At 37.9% G+C, this 18989-nt stretch overlaps 3 protein-coding genes across 3 annotated transcripts; 2 read left to right on the forward strand and 1 right to left on the reverse strand.

Annotated features, from left to right (window-relative positions):
• The first annotated feature begins 68 nt into the window (after nt 1-68).
• On the forward strand, nt 69-9449 carry b4galt3 (UDP-Gal:betaGlcNAc beta 1,4- galactosyltransferase, polypeptide 3). The gene is made up of 8 exons (XM_057319920.1): nt 69-659; nt 874-963; nt 1134-1587; nt 2061-2296; nt 2633-2823; nt 4443-4565; nt 6825-6929; nt 7025-9449. Exons 3-8 carry the CDS (start codon nt 1326-1328, stop codon nt 7314-7316), a joined length of 1209 nt encoding a protein of 402 aa, XP_057175903.1. The 5' UTR covers nt 69-659; nt 874-963; nt 1134-1325; the 3' UTR covers nt 7317-9449.
• Nucleotides 9450-9615: 166 nt separating this feature from the next.
• On the reverse strand, nt 9616-11405 carry cfap126 (cilia and flagella associated protein 126). The gene is made up of 5 exons (XM_057319921.1): nt 11374-11405; nt 11230-11292; nt 10741-10818; nt 10211-10378; nt 9616-10102 (listed from the first exon to the last, which is right to left on the reverse strand). The coding sequence occupies exons 1-5, from the start codon at nt 11398-11400 to the stop codon at nt 9842-9844; spliced, it is 597 nt and encodes a 198-aa protein (XP_057175904.1). The 5' UTR covers nt 11401-11405; the 3' UTR covers nt 9616-9841.
• A 246-nt stretch (nt 11406-11651) lies between these two features.
• ccnq (cyclin Q) lies at nt 11652-18780 on the forward strand. Its single transcript, XM_057319452.1, has 5 exons — nt 11652-12013; nt 12147-12330; nt 12419-12551; nt 12980-13198; nt 17616-18780. Exons 1-5 carry the CDS (start codon nt 11911-11913, stop codon nt 17703-17705), a joined length of 729 nt encoding a protein of 242 aa, XP_057175435.1. The 5' UTR covers nt 11652-11910; the 3' UTR covers nt 17706-18780.
• The last annotated feature ends 209 nt before the right edge of the window (nt 18781-18989 follow it).

Raw genomic sequence — 18989 nt, forward strand, 5'->3', positions numbered from 1 at the left:
ATAAATGTAAATCTCTGGACTTTATTTGTTCAAAGTAACTGTGGGGTGTTAATTAAATGTCCTGATGTCCAAAATGTCCAAAAGCTAAAGAACGTTGGTAACAAAACAGCATTGACTTACATTGTATGACATAAACCACCGAGACATTTCTCAAAATATCTTATTTTGTGTTCCACAGAAGAAAAAGTCATATACAATTTCATGATGACAGAATTTGTATTTTAGGGTGAACTGTCCCTTTAATTCCCTACGCTGTCATCAGCGTAGTCTAAACTATGAGAACAGTGTGGAAAAACAAGCTACAGTACAAGTACAAATCTGTGGAGTTCCTTGAAAGCATTATTTCATTTTCAAGAATCCCACACGTGTGAACTGAGCAGTGGTAACACTAGGGGCTTTTATTTTACAGCTGTGAAAGCAGCGCGTCACGTCACCCCACCGGCCGCCGAACATGTCTGTCAGATCAGGCACGAGCGTCTTTCACCACTGCAGACCGCGACGCGAACAATGCGACAACAGGCTGATGTGTGATACGCTTTTTTATGGCGCGTTATAAAGCAAGGACTGTCGACTATCTTGTAATTAATATTGAATAAAAGGCCTGGTTATGGACTGTCGCTGGAGCCCGAGACTTGGTTCGATATATCGTTGTGTTTTGGGTGAGTCAACCGCAACGTGTGATCTGAGCTTTTTGTATTTTGGAGAAATATAAATATTATTTTTAACGATTATTATTCAACTGTTTACTGGTAGCGTGTTCACATATGTCGTTGTTTGTCATTCAATTTGAATGTTTATTTTTTAAATAAATGCAAATCGCTGTCATACAAAGGTAAGCACGCGCTCTTGTTGATCAGATCTGCTTGTCTTCAGAATCTTCTCACCATGTTTTGTTACGGACGAGATGAGCATGAAAACAGATATCTCTTTAACCATTGTTTCCTGCTATGACCAAGAGTACAGGTACAGTACTACTTCTATAAAATATTGCTCTGCTATTCCAATGTAAAAAAGTGTCTGGTCTGTGCTGATTTCATCTGAGATCTGACAATAATCCTGATGCTTTCAAGTTCCCCTTTGTAGTTGGATGTGATGGATCTGTCACTATTGATTTTGTGTTCCTCTGTTTCCAGTGACACCCACTCATGCCATAGATGTGCAACCCCTAGCTCACGGAGCTAACTGTATTTCTCCAGATCACCCCTGGTGTTCCTCCACCTGATGCCTCTTGCTCCCTCTTCACATCATTCCCTTATCTCCCCCTTTGACTTTCCTCACCTTCCTTCCTCCCTCGCTGGCACTGTCACTTCCTGTCAGATGTCATAATGGTGTGTTGTGGTCGAGCGCTGGATGCTCCCTGCACTCTGGCTCTGTTGGTGGGCTTCCAGTTCGCGTTTGTCCTCTACTTCTCGCTGGGAGGTTTTCGTGGCCTGGTGTCTGTTCTGGTCCATTCCTCTGAGCCTGAGTTTGACTACTCGCGACCACATGACGTCTACACCAACCTCAGCTCTCTGCTGCTCTACCATCCGGGACCCAGTGGACCAGTACAGCAGCTGAGAGACTGCACAGTGCCCTCTCCGTTACTGGGTATATAGAAATTACCATTCACCTGTTTAACGTCACTGGATGTCATTTTAGAATGAATGAAACAATGCGCTTTAAATTTGTTTACACTTTAAACCAGAAGCGTCATGCCCATTTAGACATATCCCTGGATTTTCCGTCAGTTCTTGTACCTATTAATGGTTAAACTGTGGTAGACAATACTTATTTACATGTCTAAATTATTTACATGTCTAAATTTGTTCAGTGCGGTTGGTCAAACCTACTGAGGGGTCATTTGCATAAACGGACAACTCTGTCATCATCTCGTTGCCTCCATGTAGGTTCAAAATTCAGTGCAAAACTATACTGCTAGCAAATCTGACTTTCACTCAGAACGGCTACCAACTAAACGGCATAATAATAAATGCATGACGCTGCTGCTTTAAACAGTTAATTCTTATGTTTTGCAACACGCTTTTTACAAGTGCACCTGTCCTCTTCCCTGCTATCTGCAGTGGGTCCTATTTCTGTCCACATCTCCCCACTCCCCTCCCTGGAGGAGATAAAAGAGAAGAACCCCTTGGTGACCTTAGGGGGTCATTACCGCCCGCCAGACTGTAAGCCACGGCACCACACAGCCATCGTGGTCCCCTACCGGAACCGCCAGACCCACCTCCGCGCCCTTCTCTACCATCTGCACCCCTTTTTGCAGCGCCAGCAGGTCCACTACGGCATTTACATTGTGCACCAGGTCTCTTGTTTGTTGATACGCTGACTTGCCACATCTATTGTGTGTGAAAATCCTAGCGGTGGATGTAGCCGTCGCAGAGTAAACATGCACTGTGTGGACAAAAGTATGTGAACACAGGAGCTCCACACCCAAGTGTGAAAGCTGAACATTAATTAACTTTAAACGATACAAAGACAGTAGCGGGAGGGGCACTTCATTCCAACAATGTTTTGTAGGCGTTTTATGCAGTGTGGAATTGAAAAGTGGTGTCCACGTACTTCTGGCTACTGTATGATATGTTAGACCTATATTTTTGCTTCAGAATGCATTTGATTAACTCATAGTTTGTATTATCAGTCAGGTAATTCCACATTTAACCGAGCAAAGCTGCTGAACGTCGGGGTGCGCGAGGCACTGAAAGAGGAAAACTGGAGCTGTATTTTCCTGCATGATGTAGATCTGCTGCCTGAAAATGACCACAATACTTATACCTGCCATCCGGAGTACCCAACACACCACTCGGTCGCTATGGACAAGTTCAGATACAGGTCATTTATCCACTATAACCATATTTCTGTGGTTTTAAAGTTTATATACACGTTTCTAATTAATCAAAGTGAAAGAAATTTTACAGATTTAATGTTAGCAGTAAAAAAAATTGTGCAGTTTCCTAGACTGGGGTTAGCTTATGCCAGGCCTAGGCCTTATTTTAAATTATGACACTTAGGTAGTTTTTACAAACAAGCATTACAAAAAGACAAAACAATGGCACTGATGTATTTTAAGATATGTCGCGGTACGACAGCTTATCCAAAAATAAAAATTCTGTCATCATTTACTCACCCTCGAGTTGTTCCAAATTTGTATAAATTTCTCTGTTCTGATGAACACAGAGAAAGAATGCTTTGGAAGAATGCTTGTAACCAAACAGTTTTTGGCCACCATTGACTTTTATACAGATTTGACATTTGACATTTATACAGATTTGGATAACTTGAGGGAGAGTAAATGATAGCAGAATTTTCATTTTTGGGTGAACTATTTCTTTAAATTCAGTAAATATAACTATTAAATACTGAATATTAAACCGAATGAAAAGCACGTTGAACATTATATTGAATGAAAAAGTATACAAGTATTTGCAAAACATTCTTTTTTACTGTTTCAAGTTTTACTGATTACCCTCCTGAATATGACGTTTAAAACTTTTAGACTTTTTATTTCATGCCCATGATGATCTTCTATTCCTTGTTTTCGATAAAAAGAAAAGAAAAAAATGTGTATTTCGTGCATGGTACAATAGATAACAGTTCATAAATGTCTATTATTCATTATCAGTTCAGACAAAGGTGTACAGGTAATTCATGGGTCTGGTCCTATAAACAAGTGGTTCTCAAACTGGGGGGCCCCAAGATGGGTCTAGGTTTTTGTGGCATTTTATGAAATATAGAAATTTATTTAACAGAAAAATAAGACCACCAACCAAAATTATTGATGTTCCATCATTGTATTATTGAATATGTCTTTGGTTTAATTAAAATTCTAAGTTAAGATCATAAGTCTTTATTTGGCGAGGCACAAAGCAATGCGACCCACACATGGGGGGCCTTTCAACAAAAAAGTTTAAAAACCATGAGTTTGTTGTCTGCAGTCACATTGTCCACCTAGGTATAAACATTTTCTTGGAAAAAGAACATTGCAAGGAAAACAACCCATATATTCAGTCCACCAAGGCTGAGAGAATCATCAGGACCTCTATGATAAATTCACTGAGGGCTGTAAAGCATTTAGACACTGTGAGTTGGTCCTTGGTTAGATATACAGAGAGTTGAGGACGAAAGGCTGTCTTACCAAAATGTATTACATAATAGAACTACAGAGTATACAGTAATTGAGGTGTTGACAATATGTACTGTAGCTTATGTCAAGAATGCAACATAAAAACAAAAAAAATTCAAACTTGCCATTTTAATCAGTATTGAGTCAAATGTGCCGCTTTTCGAATTGCAAAAAAAACAATAGGAGGACCAGGTCTGCATCTACCTCTATAAATGTCTGTTATGTTGTAATGCAGAGGTACTAGCATTGAGTTGCAGTGGATGTTATGACACATCTGATGGAATTATTGATGATGGAAGGTTATTTTCTCTGCGCCTCTTCAACGCAGGCTTCCGTACTCTCAATACTTCGGAGGAGTATCTGCCGTAACACCAGAGCAGTACCTCAAAATGAACGGCTTCCCCAACCAATACTGGGGCTGGGGAGGAGAAGACGATGACATTGCAGCTCGGTGAGAATACATCAACATTGCATTGTGTCATGCATTTGTGTCGCATGTCTGTTGGCTCTCCTTCATCTTTCTTTTTGCAGTTCACATTCGCATTTCTCTTGTCTCATTTTCATTACATCCATGTATCCCTCATGCCCTCCCCCACGTAACCACAGGAGGGATCAGTAAGTACATGCATGAATCACCACTTTGGACTCAAGGCTTCAAACCGTATAGCTTTCAGTATAACTTCAGTGATTATTACCATTTGATTACAAATTCAATTTTGTTTTTGTGGCAATGAGAAACTGTACTGTACTGTACTGTAGGGAATGCAAAGTTGTTGAAGCCTTTAATCCAAAATGGGTCAGGTTTAGTTGTTTGTTTATAGTGTTGAGGATTTAAAACGCACTTTCTTTGTGGTTAGTTCTTTGCCCTACACGAGTTTTACACCCTAAAAGGGATGAAAAATCTTTCATCATTTGCTCACCCTCTTGTCATTTCAAACCTGTATGACTTTCGTCTGCAAAACACAAAAGATATTTTGAAGAATGTTTCCAACCGAACAACGGTGGTACCCATTGATTTGCAGTGGTTTTGTGTCTGTACAATACAAATGAATGGGAACCGCCGTTGTTCGGTTTCCGGCATCCTTCAAAATATCTTCTTTTGTGTTCTGCAGAAGGAAGAAAGTCATACAGGTTTGAAGTGACTAGAGGGTGAGTTAATGTTGACAGAATTTTCATTTTTAGGTGAACCACCCGTTTAAGGATGACAAGGCCCAACCAGGTTTTCTAATTTTACCTTACTATATTTGGTCTTTCATGTAGTTTAGTTGTACCTTTTTGTGGTTTTATGTTTTAAAGAGTAAATATTTTCAAGTCGAGTCAAATTTTGTGATTGTTAAGGTCCTACTTTGGTTTATGGAGTGTCCAACAAGTTTACTTGCAAGGTGTAAAAACACTTTCATTTTCTAATAATAGGCAGTTATTATTACCTTACTTCTTGACTGACTCTCAATGATTCGTTCGGCGATTCATCTGTCTAATCCCCTCCTTTCTGTCAGCCTACTCCGATCTGATTGGTCAGATGGTCTAGTCTGCTGTGATTGGTCTACCGCGTACAGCGTCGCAAATGGAACATAGGCGGGCATTACACCGAGTGACGCAAATCTGACCCGGAACTGAAATTAGAACGACAGATGACTCGTTCTCATGATACAGGGTCGACTCCTTTTTTAAAGGGGTGTGTCATGCATTCTGACTTCTTTGCAATGTTAAACATGCTGTCTTCTCATGCTTAACATGGTCAACTTGTCAAAAAACGAGTTTGGCGTATTACGTAGTATTTCTGTGCTGGATACACACCCCCAGCGATCGTACAGGTTTCGGAAAGTTTTTTTCGAACATATAAAACTGTTTCGTAACTATTTTTCTTAGTCCCTTATTGGACAATTCTCCTGGAAAAGCACGCGGCACGCCCATGCGGCAGCAAGGAGAGTAGGAGAAGGAGCATGCGCAGATGTCACTTTCACTTTGAGAGAGTGAGAGCATACGTTCGCGAAGTTCAGGTGTTTGTTTGTTCACTGCATTTGGGTGATGAATGTTATATAAACGGTGGATATAACGCTGGATTTGGAGATCTTTTGAAACTGATATATGGAGCCGTCCCAGCGCTAAATGATGCCGGACATGAACCGCATGTGGTGAGCGAAACTGATGTCTGTGTTTTGTTGGCAATGGGTTCGCACGTGCTTTAGTTCAGCCTTCTCCTCCCCCCCGCATGTGCTGTATGCTTTCGGAAATAATCGTACAGCTGTATCTATCTTTTATAAATGTGATCAAACTAAATACTCTTCGAAGATACGAAGTATGCAATACTGCTCTATAGGTACTGAAGATTAATATAAGATTGGCAGAAACCGTGTGTGTTAAGGCCGCTTTAACTTTGTTATTCATTCACTTACGGCTGTATAACTTGGCAGACTGCTTACATTCACACACAGCAACATTACACTGCATGAAATGTAATTTTAAGGACATTGTAATAGTTACTCTTTAAAAACGTTCACAAACGCATGCAAATCCTCAACACTATTTTTAATCTTGTTAGTGCACATCCATTTGGTCCACCATGCAGATGCTGTAAATGCTTTTCTGCTTTGCGTCATGCTGCACACTTTTTTCTGTGTTCTGTGTTGTCTTTTTATACTTCATACCATACTTCTGGATGTTTTTCTTTATATTACTATTTCTACTTGGCCTGTGGTTTTTCTTTCAGAGTGCGTCTTTCTGGCATGAAGATAATGCGCCCCCCTTCGTCTATTGGTCATTATAATATGATCAGACATAAAGGAGATCAGGGGAATGAGCAGAACCCTAGAAGGTAATGTCACATGACCTCTTCTGTTGCCATATCACAAATTCTTGATTCTTGTCTGTATCTGTTTTTTTATAGTCAACTGCTTTTCATTCTTCTAGGTTTGACTTGCTTAAGCGCACAAGGCTGAGCTGGCGATTGGACGGACTGAATTCGCTGACTTACAAGCTCCTGTCCAAAGAGTTTGAGCCATTATACACTAATTTGTCGGTGGATATTGGGGATGATCCACACTATCCCCCTTTAAAGACTTCAGTCCCAAACTCAAAGCATCACCAACCTGCCCCAACCAATAAGATAAAGACTTTAAAACGGGGTGTGGTCAACACTGATGCTACAAAAGTAGAAAATACCCACTTAAAGGCCAACAATGAAAGTACGAATGGTGTTTAGAAAGCTGCTACGAAAGATGTAGGATGACGTTGATGATCTACAGGAAAGGCAACACAGGGTGATTCAATAATGGAGCTTGCTCTTTATTATCACATACATTTTATATAGTAAACCACTATAGGCAGATAAGTTCACGTCTGGAATAGTGTCGAGCAAACTGTTCAGCCTCTTCTGAATGTCTGACAAAATACTGATATTGGTGACATTTGCACAAGGCTGCAATCATTCGCTGAATATCTCTCTGCTGGAGAAGTCGTATCTGAGAGGAGGCGGAGCTGCAAATGGCCTCAACAGCGACCTAGCAGCATACAGTCCTGTGTATTTTTTGAGCCAATCTGCTGCCAGCTGCTGTTCTTCACCCCACTGTGTGGGTCTGTTTTTCTGTGCCTTTTCTTGCCCTTGAACCAGTCTCTTATCAACATGTCATAACTCAGTTAAAACATCACATCACTGGTATGAATACATAAATAACGCTAGAGTGTTATGCTTAGTCCACATATTCATGTTTTTTTTTCTCTTTTTAATCAGGATATGTTGCTTTGTGATTTGGCGCTTGAGCAGACTTGTATCACTGTGGTCTAATTTTGGTCGTACTGAATAAACCTTTATTTTCTATTTTAGTTAGGAAGGTTTGATCTTGAGTAGTAAGCACTGGTTTGTTTTCTTTTTGAGCTGCTTAGGTACTTATTTTATTATAGAGGACAATATTCTTTAGGTATTGTGTGGTGCCTTTGTTGGTATAAGTTTTGGTTGTAGACAATCACTTGGATAAGCATTTAATATGGAGTATATATTTATAAATCTTATAGCTTACTGTTCTTTTATTTTAGGCATTACATATGTAATACATATGGATATATTTCTGTTAAATCGAATAGATTTGTTTAGGTTTAGTGTGACTTTAGTATAAGGTGTTAGTTGACATATTAAGGAGTCAATTGGTGCAGGCGAGTTTCATGTTCCCATTTGTTAGTCAAAAAGTTGTTGGATTGTATTGGATTTGATTGGATAAAATGAACTCCACTCTTGTATACAATCATTAACATAAGCTTGTTGGAAAAACAAAGATATAAGACATTTTTCCTGTAAAATATTTTTTAGGTAAATATTATGCTCCACATTATATTGTATTTAATAGACCCCCTGATTAATTTTTAATGTCGTTGACATTTGACACGCAATCACATATTTAAAAGTTGCGGTAACTAAGTCTAAACTGGCTTTACTAGAATTTCTATAGAAATAAAATCCAGTCACAATATTTTAAAATTCACACAACCAGGCTGCAATCTAGATTTTAATGCATTGCTTTAAATGTTCATACTGGTTATATTAAAATACAGTGATTTTTTTGGTCCTCATGCCTTTTACTACATACTTTTAACTAAGTGATGGATATATTATTTGTCGCTATAGTTGTTTAAATAATTCAAGATGATAATATGAAATGTTGCATGTGGCAAGGAAAACTATACTAATATTTCACCCATGTATAGAGTATATATAGTATATATTTAATACATAGTTTTTTATCAGAAATTTGGTAGAAGTGTTAAACTACGTTAATACATAAAAGTCTCTATATGAAATCTACTCTGTGATGATCTACTCTGATTTATGTTAAGGATTGTGTTTATTTTTTTGACATTTTATGTTAGAAAATTATGTGATTGTGTATTTGGACTGGTGACTGTTGATTTTATAAAGATTTCATAATGTTGCTAAAGGTTACTCATAACAGATCTCCAGTTTAAACCTCTGCTAGTATCACAGTTGTGTAATAGTTTTAAATCTGACTTCTGTCAGGTACCGTGCAATTACCCCTGATTGTGAATAAACACAGTACACAGCATTGTAACATTGTGACCATGCAACTGTTTTATATTTATCAACAGAGTAGAACACAGTTATACTAAGTACAAGCTTTGATTATGTAATTGACTTACAGGACCCACTCTTACTGTAAGTTCATCTTCAATTCCTCAAGCTTACAGTTCTGCTTGTCTTAAAATCCCTCATTTGATTTCGAGCACCAAAAAGACAAACCGATAACTAGTGAATCTTGCTGATGCTGTGTTCTAGTGGGACTACAGATATGTCAGTGCATTAAATTATTTCAGCAAATAAAGGATATGAAAAATATCTCATGTTGTTCTCATCGCTTCAGAATATTATTAAAATGCAGATATTAAAGCATTATGAAAGTGAAATGGGTATATTTTCTTAGGATACTTATCACTGCATCATGGCAGCATTTCATCTGAGTAGATTCCATTACAAAACCAATTTAGTAAGACTAATCTTCATTGAAACAATTTAGTTAATGTGTTCAGATCCACACGGACATTGTAATGCAAATGGAAGAGCTAAGCACAGCTGTAAATCAACAGAAACACAAATATCCATGAAGTAACCCTGTTTTTGAAGAAGAAAAATAGATACAAAACATTATGAAGAAGGGGATATGTGATTATTCAGGTGATGTGTCTGCTGCGATGCTGGTCTGCTGTACTGGGTTTGTGGTCTTAAGTTTGTCGTAAGCTTTGCTGAATGATCGGTCTGGACCGTGTCGGGTGGCTGTGTTGACTTGCCGGTCTAGATTGGGCCTGGTTTTCCTGAACGTTTACCTGTTCGGGCTGGACTTGTTGACCAGACTGGCTTGTTGGTCTAGACTTGGCTTGGTTTTGCTGTGAATTGGGTCTGGGTTGCTCTGTGTGAATCTCTGGCCCATCTTGGCTCTCAGGTATTTGCGACTCTTTAGCAGGCTGGCTCACATTTTGGTTATCCTATAAAAATAATTATTAGTCAGGATCATTTATATGTAACATATGGACATAAGACAACAGCAGGACCAAATGACAACATGGGAGAAATGAATGATATTAAATCCTTACCATGTTTTGAGAGGCCTTTGGAGCCTGACTTGTTGCAGATTTCGTCTTTCGCAAGGTCCTGAGGCGATCTAGGCCCTCTTGTGAGCGGGCAGTGGGGTTAACATAAACAGGGGAGAAATGGTGTGGTAAATCCCATGTGCCCTGGACTGATGGCCATGCACTTCCCATCTGACAATGAAATAATGTTCAATTACATTTACAATAAGATCTAAGAGCAAAACTCTTACTGAATAGAATAGAATAGAATGAGCTTTATTGGCCAAGTATGTTTCCACATACGAGGAATTTGTTATAGTGACAGAAGCTCCACAGTGCAACAGAAAGACAGCAACAGGACAGAACACAGATGATAAAAAAATATATATATATACAATAATATAGAAATAGGCAATGTACAAAACAGCAAAAACACAATATACAATATAGATATATGTCAAATATGTCATTTGGACACACCAGTAAAAAGGCCAGTAAAAAGATAAGCAAATTTAAATCCTTTATATGCAACTCGTGCAAATAATAATGCAAACCTTTGTTTTTACACCAGGCAGAAGGTGGCCGCGGTCTGTCACTATAAATGTGGTGTAGCCATCCGCTGCAGACGGTCTCTGGAGTAAAAAGGCAGTAAATAGGCCAATTACATGTATACAGTACAGTAGGCATGTAGCAATTTGTCCAAAACATGCATCATTAAATAAAATAAGTTTGTGAAGCCTCAAGCCAAGAATATTTTAGATTTTCTAACATCTAACTTTTTTCAAAATTCATGTTTTTTTGTTGTGCATTTCAATTAATATCAATCAAACTGCAGTTAGTTTGTTTTGATTTAAGCCATAATAACAAAAAATACAGCTAATTAACACAATAAAACACAATAAAAACATGATAACATAATAAAAAACATGTTTTTGAAAAATGTTTAAAACGGAGTTATCTCATTTTGGAACCAAACTCTTCATTTGTAGATGATGAGGTTGACATTGAGATAATAGCAATATGAGCAAATACGATACTGTTACCTCTTTGAAATGTTTTGGAATTGTCCAGTTCTGGAGCTTTTGCGACTTAAAGGCGCTTTCATACTGCACACATAATTATTAAAATATGATTCAATAATAAAATACATATGTTACCACAGAATAAATACAATTTACTGTAGGTACCTGGTTGGCTGAGTAACCAGTCGACATGTTGCAGCTCGAGTTTGTTGGCTGTGGTCTCCTAGCAACCCCTCAAAGTCAGGGAAAATCACACGTTCACATAAGAATTTACTTATGTTGTTTGAGCCTTGTCATAACCAAATTTTTAAAACCTGTTATATTATCTATAATATAAAAAAACTAAATATTTTGTTTAATAAATAATATTGTATTCATTGTGTAATGAAGGTGTCTTCCAGTGCGTAGAGGGCGCTGTGGACGAATCGAGCGCTGCGTTGCACAGCAATGAAGAAGACCCGGAACGTAGAACATTTACAACGTTGTATTTTAGGACAGACGACTTCACTCAACAATTACATTATTAACATAAATACAACTAGTATACATTGATTGACACCTTTGTAAATAAACAGTTTTCTCCAGTATTCTGTTGAACTAGCATCTGTCTGTAGTTTAACTTTTAAATAGACGACGTAGCGTTTGCAAGTGCAAGCGTTTGGTCAGCTTTTTAACGCTATATTCACCGCTTTTGTGAATGACATGCAGGCGTCAACATCTGGAGCTGACAATGAGGCGAGAGAGAGCATTACTGAAGATGAATCAAAAAAACATTTCAGAGTCTGCCGGTTTATTGTCGAAACAGGTAAAGTCACTCAACAAATTGTCAGATTTGCAAGGATGCTGTAGTGTTTGCTCTTTCGTATCTTATCAAATGACATATTTCCATGACATAAATTTTCATACGGAAGGCATCTAATGTGTTTTCATATGTACAGGTGTAAAATTAGGCATGAGATCTGTGCCAATGGCTACAGCATGTGTGCTGTATCACAAGTTCTTCCAGTCTGCAAGTTTGCAGGTCTATGAGCCTTACCTAGTGGCCATGTCTGCAATTTATCTCGCTGGCAAAGTAGAAGAACAACATCTCAGAACAAGAGATATCATAAATGTCTGTCACAGGTATAAGATATCAAGTGTCAGTTTATTGCAATTAACTTTTCTGAGATGACACGTAGTAGCTCCCCCTTTCTTTTTTCTTGTGTTTCAGGTATTTTCATCCAGAAAGTGATCCATTGGAACTGGATGGAAAGTTTTGGGAGTTGAGAGACAGTATAGTTCAATGCGAGCTCCTCATTCTCCGACAGCTTAACTTTCAAGTGTGCTTTGAGCATCCACACAAGGTAATGACTGAATTGCATATCTTCTTTGTCGTCTTTACTGCTTTTTTGTATTTTGTTTGATAAGCAATGTTTTGGGTGTAGGGCAGACTTGCGTGAAGTAAAGTTTGTGATCCACGCAGAACTTATTGTAGTTATTCCTGCTTATATATTATTCCTAAGATAATCATGTGTTAATTATTTCTAATATTAGGAGTTTACCTATATGTTCAATTGTTTCCAACCAAGATGTTCACAAAAATTTTGATGTGCCTAGTCAGATTTTCTTTGATTTAAAGAAACCATAAACGCAAAATTGTATCTTCAAATCTTATCAAGCAACTTGATGGGTCATTTTACAAACATTTGTCTGGCAACTTCAGTATGCTTCTAAACTATACATGTTTGTATTTTGCCTCTTCTAATAAACATAATGTTGTTTGTCCCTTCAGTACCTGCTGCACTACCTTCTCTCTGTAAGGAGTCTGTTGAATCGCCACGCATGGTCTCGAACTCCAATTGCTGAAACAGCCTTGGCTGTGTTAAAAGACAGTTACCATGGTTCTATGTGTGTCCGACATAAGCCTCAACACCTCGCTGTCACCTGCCTCTATCTCTCTCTTCAGACGTATGGCATGCAGCTTCCCAGGGGTGAACTAGAGTGGTGGCAGGTATGTTAAAAGGTTTCATAAAATCTCCAGGCAGCATTTCATGCGAGTCACTGAGAATAAATGTTCACTAGTTTGGTTCTAGGGACAGATCAGGCATCGACAGAGCAACAATTGCAGTAACCTTTAGATTGCAGCAAGTTGTTCCCATGGCAATAGGGGCACTTAATGGTTTCTGCTTGGTCTGAGAGAAATAGCATTGTTCTCCAAGTTGTGTTCCCTAATATTTGAAAAGAATTGAGAAGCATTTCAAAACTCAGGGAACTTGCCCAGCTACATGCTTTGCTTTGGAATCCTAGGATTTTGTGTCTTTTTAAGAATTTCTAAGATTTTTTTAGTTTGTATTTAGTATTAAGTAAAATAATATTTTTTGTAGAATGAAGGCGCATTAAAGCCGCTCTAAACTACGTCATTCATTGCCATTTCAGCAGGAAGCAAGAGAGTGAGTATGAAGCCAAAAACAGCAACATTTGTTTTAGGAAAATAATAACAACGCAGATTTTTTAAAATAATTCAAACATGCATTTTTCGTTTCATTTCTTCATAAAATGTTTTATTGAGGAAAAATGTTTGGAGTATTTTTGTTTCTGCTGCGGCTGTTTACTCAGGCAGGCTGTGGCACATTTTGAATGCATGATTCCTGTAGCTCAGTGAGTATGGCGCTAACAATGTCAGAGTCATGGGTTTGATCCCAGGGATTGCACATACTCAGAATCAAAATGTATAGTATGATGCAATCTAAATCGCTTTGGGTAAGAGCATCTGCCAAATGCATAAATGTAAATGAAAGCATGATGTACATTTTGAGACTGTTTTCAGCCATTAAAATAGTTTTGATTATTTTTTAATGGCAAATTAAATTTATTCCATTTCGTTTCTTTTTAAAGTTAATTTAGAAAAAAGTTTGGAGTATGATTGTTTGTGACTCAGCAGATTTCTTTTATTTGGACATAAAAACCTTCCGATACGTGGGACACGATCACATGCAGACCTGTGTTACCGCGTCTCAAACTGCTTCAAATATTAGGTTTGTCGGACATTATGCAGTGCTGCAGAGTACCGCAGGAGTTATTTGAATAGCCTCTCGTGTTACTTAAGCGGATGGGTCTGCGCAACACGCACATGAAGTCGACCACATAATAAATCACAAACTTAACATTACTCTATTGTGATGAGAGAGTGTGTGCTTCTCTTACCTCAAAACAGGCGCATCATAATAATGTAAGTGTGCTTCGGTCCAGATCGTAAAGTGAGGACAGTAGGAGTGGGGACTGTAGCGCTTGTGCACAGATGCCCGGCCCTAGGAGCGTAAATTATTTGGGTCTCATCGGGCTAGGATTGAAATGAAGGATTTTGTCGTTATATTTCCAAACTCATCTCATTGAGGACAATATTTCATACACGACAATGTTCTGGTTACATTTGCAGTAACACCGGAACTGTTCATTTACCTGGTCGACAGTGACTTTCAGGCTCTTTAAAACAACTTTTGGTGTCTTTCAATATGCGGTGAGGTGCCCGCTAATAACAAATTTCTATGGAGTGTTTGTTAGCTAGGAAATTCATTTAAAATGTTGCATTTATAGCCTAATATTGCTTTTATCCAAAGTATGCATTGTTAATATTAGTGTCAGTATTTTTCTGGGAGTTTATATCGTTTAATTTAAAGTTTAAATTTTAAGACATTATTTTATTTGCATATTGTTAGAACTGTGCTTTTGTGGTTATGTTCAGCATTATTTTGCATAATTTTAATTCCTGTGTAAATGCATTTATGACGCTTTAGAGCCGCATTAACGGTCAGTGTAAATACACATTTTCGTGGTTTTATGCCACTTCAGATTCGGTTTCTGTGCCGCCTTATAGAGGCCATTATAGTCAGACTTAAGACTTTAACATAAGGACCACAATGCAGCTTATTCAGGAAAAGAACTGCCTGCTTAAAGGGGTCATATGACACGGCTAAAACTAATATTATGGTTAGGGCTGTCACGATTATTAAATAATCGTCTCATCGCGATTGTTTGGCCTCATCGCGATGGTTTCAGATCATCGCAATTATTGCACATCTCTATAGAAGACACTAGGGGGGGGCTGTAGTGCCTGCATTTTACATATTTTAGTGTATTTATTGTAACTAAAGCATTGTAATACTTGTAAAATGTACCAACACAAGACAATAAAAACTAAAGCATATACCATAAAAATAACCTGCAGTACAATTTAATATTATTTAAGATAATCTCAGTGTGAAAACCAGTCTACCAAAATTTCATTAACATAGAAGTAAAATCTTATTGTAGTCTTGTAAGTGAGAAAAAAACAAGACTAGAAGCTTTTCTATGACTGATAGCATTTTAATGGTGGCTTCAATTCACTCCTGATCAATTTACTTAATTTACAAGTATTTGGCGCTTGTATTATTGACAGGCAAAAGCCTAAACCTTAAATATATGATAAACCAATATTTTCCGATGTATTTCCAAGAAAAAAAACATATTTTTTATAATCAGACCAATATGGTCGTTTCAAAGCTGAATCAAAAATGTATGAGAATTAAATGTCAAAGCTCTAAAACAGACAATTAATCGCCATAATCGCCAAAGCCCTAAAACAGACAATTAATCGTCATATTCGCAATGATTTACTAGACAATTAATCATCAGCCAAATTTCATAATCGTGACAGCCCTAATTATGGTTTGTTTTAGATGTAATGCAATGTGTATACACGATTTAAGGTTCAAAAACGCTGTATTTTCGGTTTATACGGTGCATGTTTGTATCTCCTCTTTGCCCCGCCTCTCTGAAACGCACAGATTTTTTACAAAGCTCATGGCTCTGAAAAGCGAGGTGTGCTATGATTGGCCAGTTAACCAGTGTGTAGTGATTGGTCGAATACTGCAAGCGTGTGAGGGAAATGTGACGCCTCTTACCATATTTGGAACATCAGGTTCCAAAGCAATTGTACTGACAGGAACGCCCACCTTACTTGCGTATACATTTGGGTGGTCTTAGTCAAATCATACCACGAACTGACGTAGATTTGTGGGGGTGTGGTTACACGAGGCGTTTCAGGCAGGTCCTGGGTGAGCATTCGCTTTTAGATAGAATGCATCTTTTGTTCCGACACTTTCGTTTTTGCAATTTTACGTGTCTAATACATGCATGGGCAACTTATAACACACCAAAGACACAGAAAAACACGCGCCATATGACCCCTTTAAACACTAAGAGACTGACATGTAAACATGTAAAATTACATGTTTGGGGGTTGATTTATTTCGAAGCACTACGGTGGCTGAGACAAAACTAAGATGGTGTCATGTCTTCGCTTCTTTGCTGAAGGAGATAACGTATTTACGAAACGTGCTTTGTAGAGCAGTCTGTCCGTTTAGGGCTACTGTAGAAACAGCATGGAAAATTCCATGCAAGAGGAACCGTGGTGTATGTTATAGAAATAGCTCATTCTGAGGTAATAAAAACATAACGATTCATTATGTAAGGTCTTCATACACCTCTAAAACATTAGTATGTATTAAATTGCATTTTTGTCAATAGATCCTTCATAAAATGTACACATTCGACCTTTATAATACCACAATAATAAATTGCTAACCAGCATGGGGGGGAAATGGCATGACTCATAGGATTCATAGACTGTCCGAATTCATGTATAACAAGTTATGAAGACATTGTGGTGACATGTATGTCACATCGGGCTGTAAACCTTAAAACAGCAGGCATTTTATTTTAAAAAATGTTTATGAAACCTGTTATATGTTGACCTTATGGTGTGTTTTATATCCCCCATCTTTTTCCTTTAAAGAAAAAAGGTTTATGTGCTCTTATTTCTTAAACAAATCTCTACTTATTTTTCAAATATTAGTTTTACTAACATGGCAAACTTTGGCAAATTCTTTCATAAGATCTTCCTCAAAAGCACTTGTTGTCTTCTGTCTGGTACCCTGTAAACATTATGCGAATAATGAGAAGCCTGTGTGCCCTTATTCCTAGAATTTGCATCAAGCCAGCCAATCACATTCGAACTGGTTATTTCAGACACTTTTTCATGTTCGGTATGCAACGTTCAGTCAGAGATTGAACTGTGAGCAGTCTGTGGGTGGGTAGCCTGAGACTGAGACTAACAGGCTTTTAGTACTATTATGAAATTCATTAAACACACTGTGCCCCACCATCTGCTTTAGACTGACATCACCTTTCTCACCCTTCTTAGGTTTTCTGTTAAAAATGATATAACACGGGCTTTAGAATAGAAATTTGATATTAGACTCTTTTGCATTACACCAAAAAGTGTAATATGACTAAATCGTTTAGTCTACGCCAATTAAATGAACTGCAAGAGTTCGTTCAAAGGTGTGGGATCTTCATCAAGGCTGTATTCTTTCATTTTTCTGCAGGTTTTTTGTTCAGACATCACCAAGGATGAGATTGAGACCATCATGAATGAATTGCTGCAGCTCTACGACATGGAGGCCAAGTGTACCTAAGAGAAAGGAAATAAACAGGTATTAAAACTGATGTGGCAGCCAAGATTCCCCGCTGTCAGTATTCCTGTCTAACTGCCTGAGGCCTGATGATGGTTTTACACAAGACGGATCCTGCATCACCTGATGTTGTGTTGTGAACCTAATGAGCTCTAATCTCGTAATTACATCACAAAGCGTCACGGTTTCAAAAGCCTCTCCAGGAATGACTGTGTTTGCTGGAGGATGATGAGGAGAATTTAGATTTAGGGTATGGATGGAGAAGCGTGGCGGTGTGAAAAACAGACTTTAGCCACAGCGCATCAATCAATTACTAGGCACCGACCTACTTTCTTCTTCCTACCTTGTGCTATTTTTCCCCTAAAATAGAGGGAGATGAGTAACAAGAGATGGAGTTGCTGGTTGAAGGTAGAATGAAACAAAAGTAATGCCAGTCAGTCTCCGTAGCTGACTTATGACAGGATCTGGGCTGTTGCTATTTTATATTTTAATTACTTTCTCTCTTTCCCTACAGAACTTGTCCCAATAGGAAACAGAATTACTGTGGTATGATGCAAAGTATTGGAATTTTATTAGAGGTCAGACTACATCATAGCTTATTACTTTAAATTGATCTCCGACATGAGCAGATTTTGTTTTAAAGTCTGTCTTTCAAAACTGTTTTTTTACTGAAGCCTTGTTTAAACAGCACCAATAAATAGCCTTTCTTTGCTATTTTTCTGATCTGTGATGTTCTACCTCAAATTTCTGGTTCTAGTTATGTCAGGACATTTCTTTAGAGTGGTTCTTAATAAGTTACTATGGAAACTGCTATTGTAGAGGGAGCCTTTGAAACATACAAATGTGAGACTCCATTATATTGCACCTGTCAACCTCAGCACGTAAGATAATTACAGTCGGAAAAAACTACTATTTAGTCATGATTTACTAAATTAGTCCTTGCTAACATGTTAACACACTGTTTCCCCTATAGCGTGCAACTGAAAATTGTGTTGACAGGCATGAAGCATTTCGATTCTCGAATTGAACAAACTGATTAATATTCTGTAGCCATATTCTATATTAAAGTTGTCATATTGCGCAATACGTATTTTTCTGTGTCTTTGGTGTGTTATAAGTTGCCCATGCATGCACTACGGCCTGGTTTCATAGACAAGGCTTAGCTTAAGCCAGGACTATGATTTTGTTAAATTAGTATATTTAAGTCACTTCTATTAAAATGCCATAGACAAAAACATTACTGGTGTGCATCTTCAGACAAAGCAATGGCAATTACATATTTAAAGT

Source organism: Triplophysa rosa, linkage group LG21 (assembly GCF_024868665.1).
Source record: "Triplophysa rosa linkage group LG21, Trosa_1v2, whole genome shotgun sequence".
Taxonomy (NCBI): domain Eukaryota; kingdom Metazoa; phylum Chordata; class Actinopteri; order Cypriniformes; family Nemacheilidae; genus Triplophysa; species Triplophysa rosa.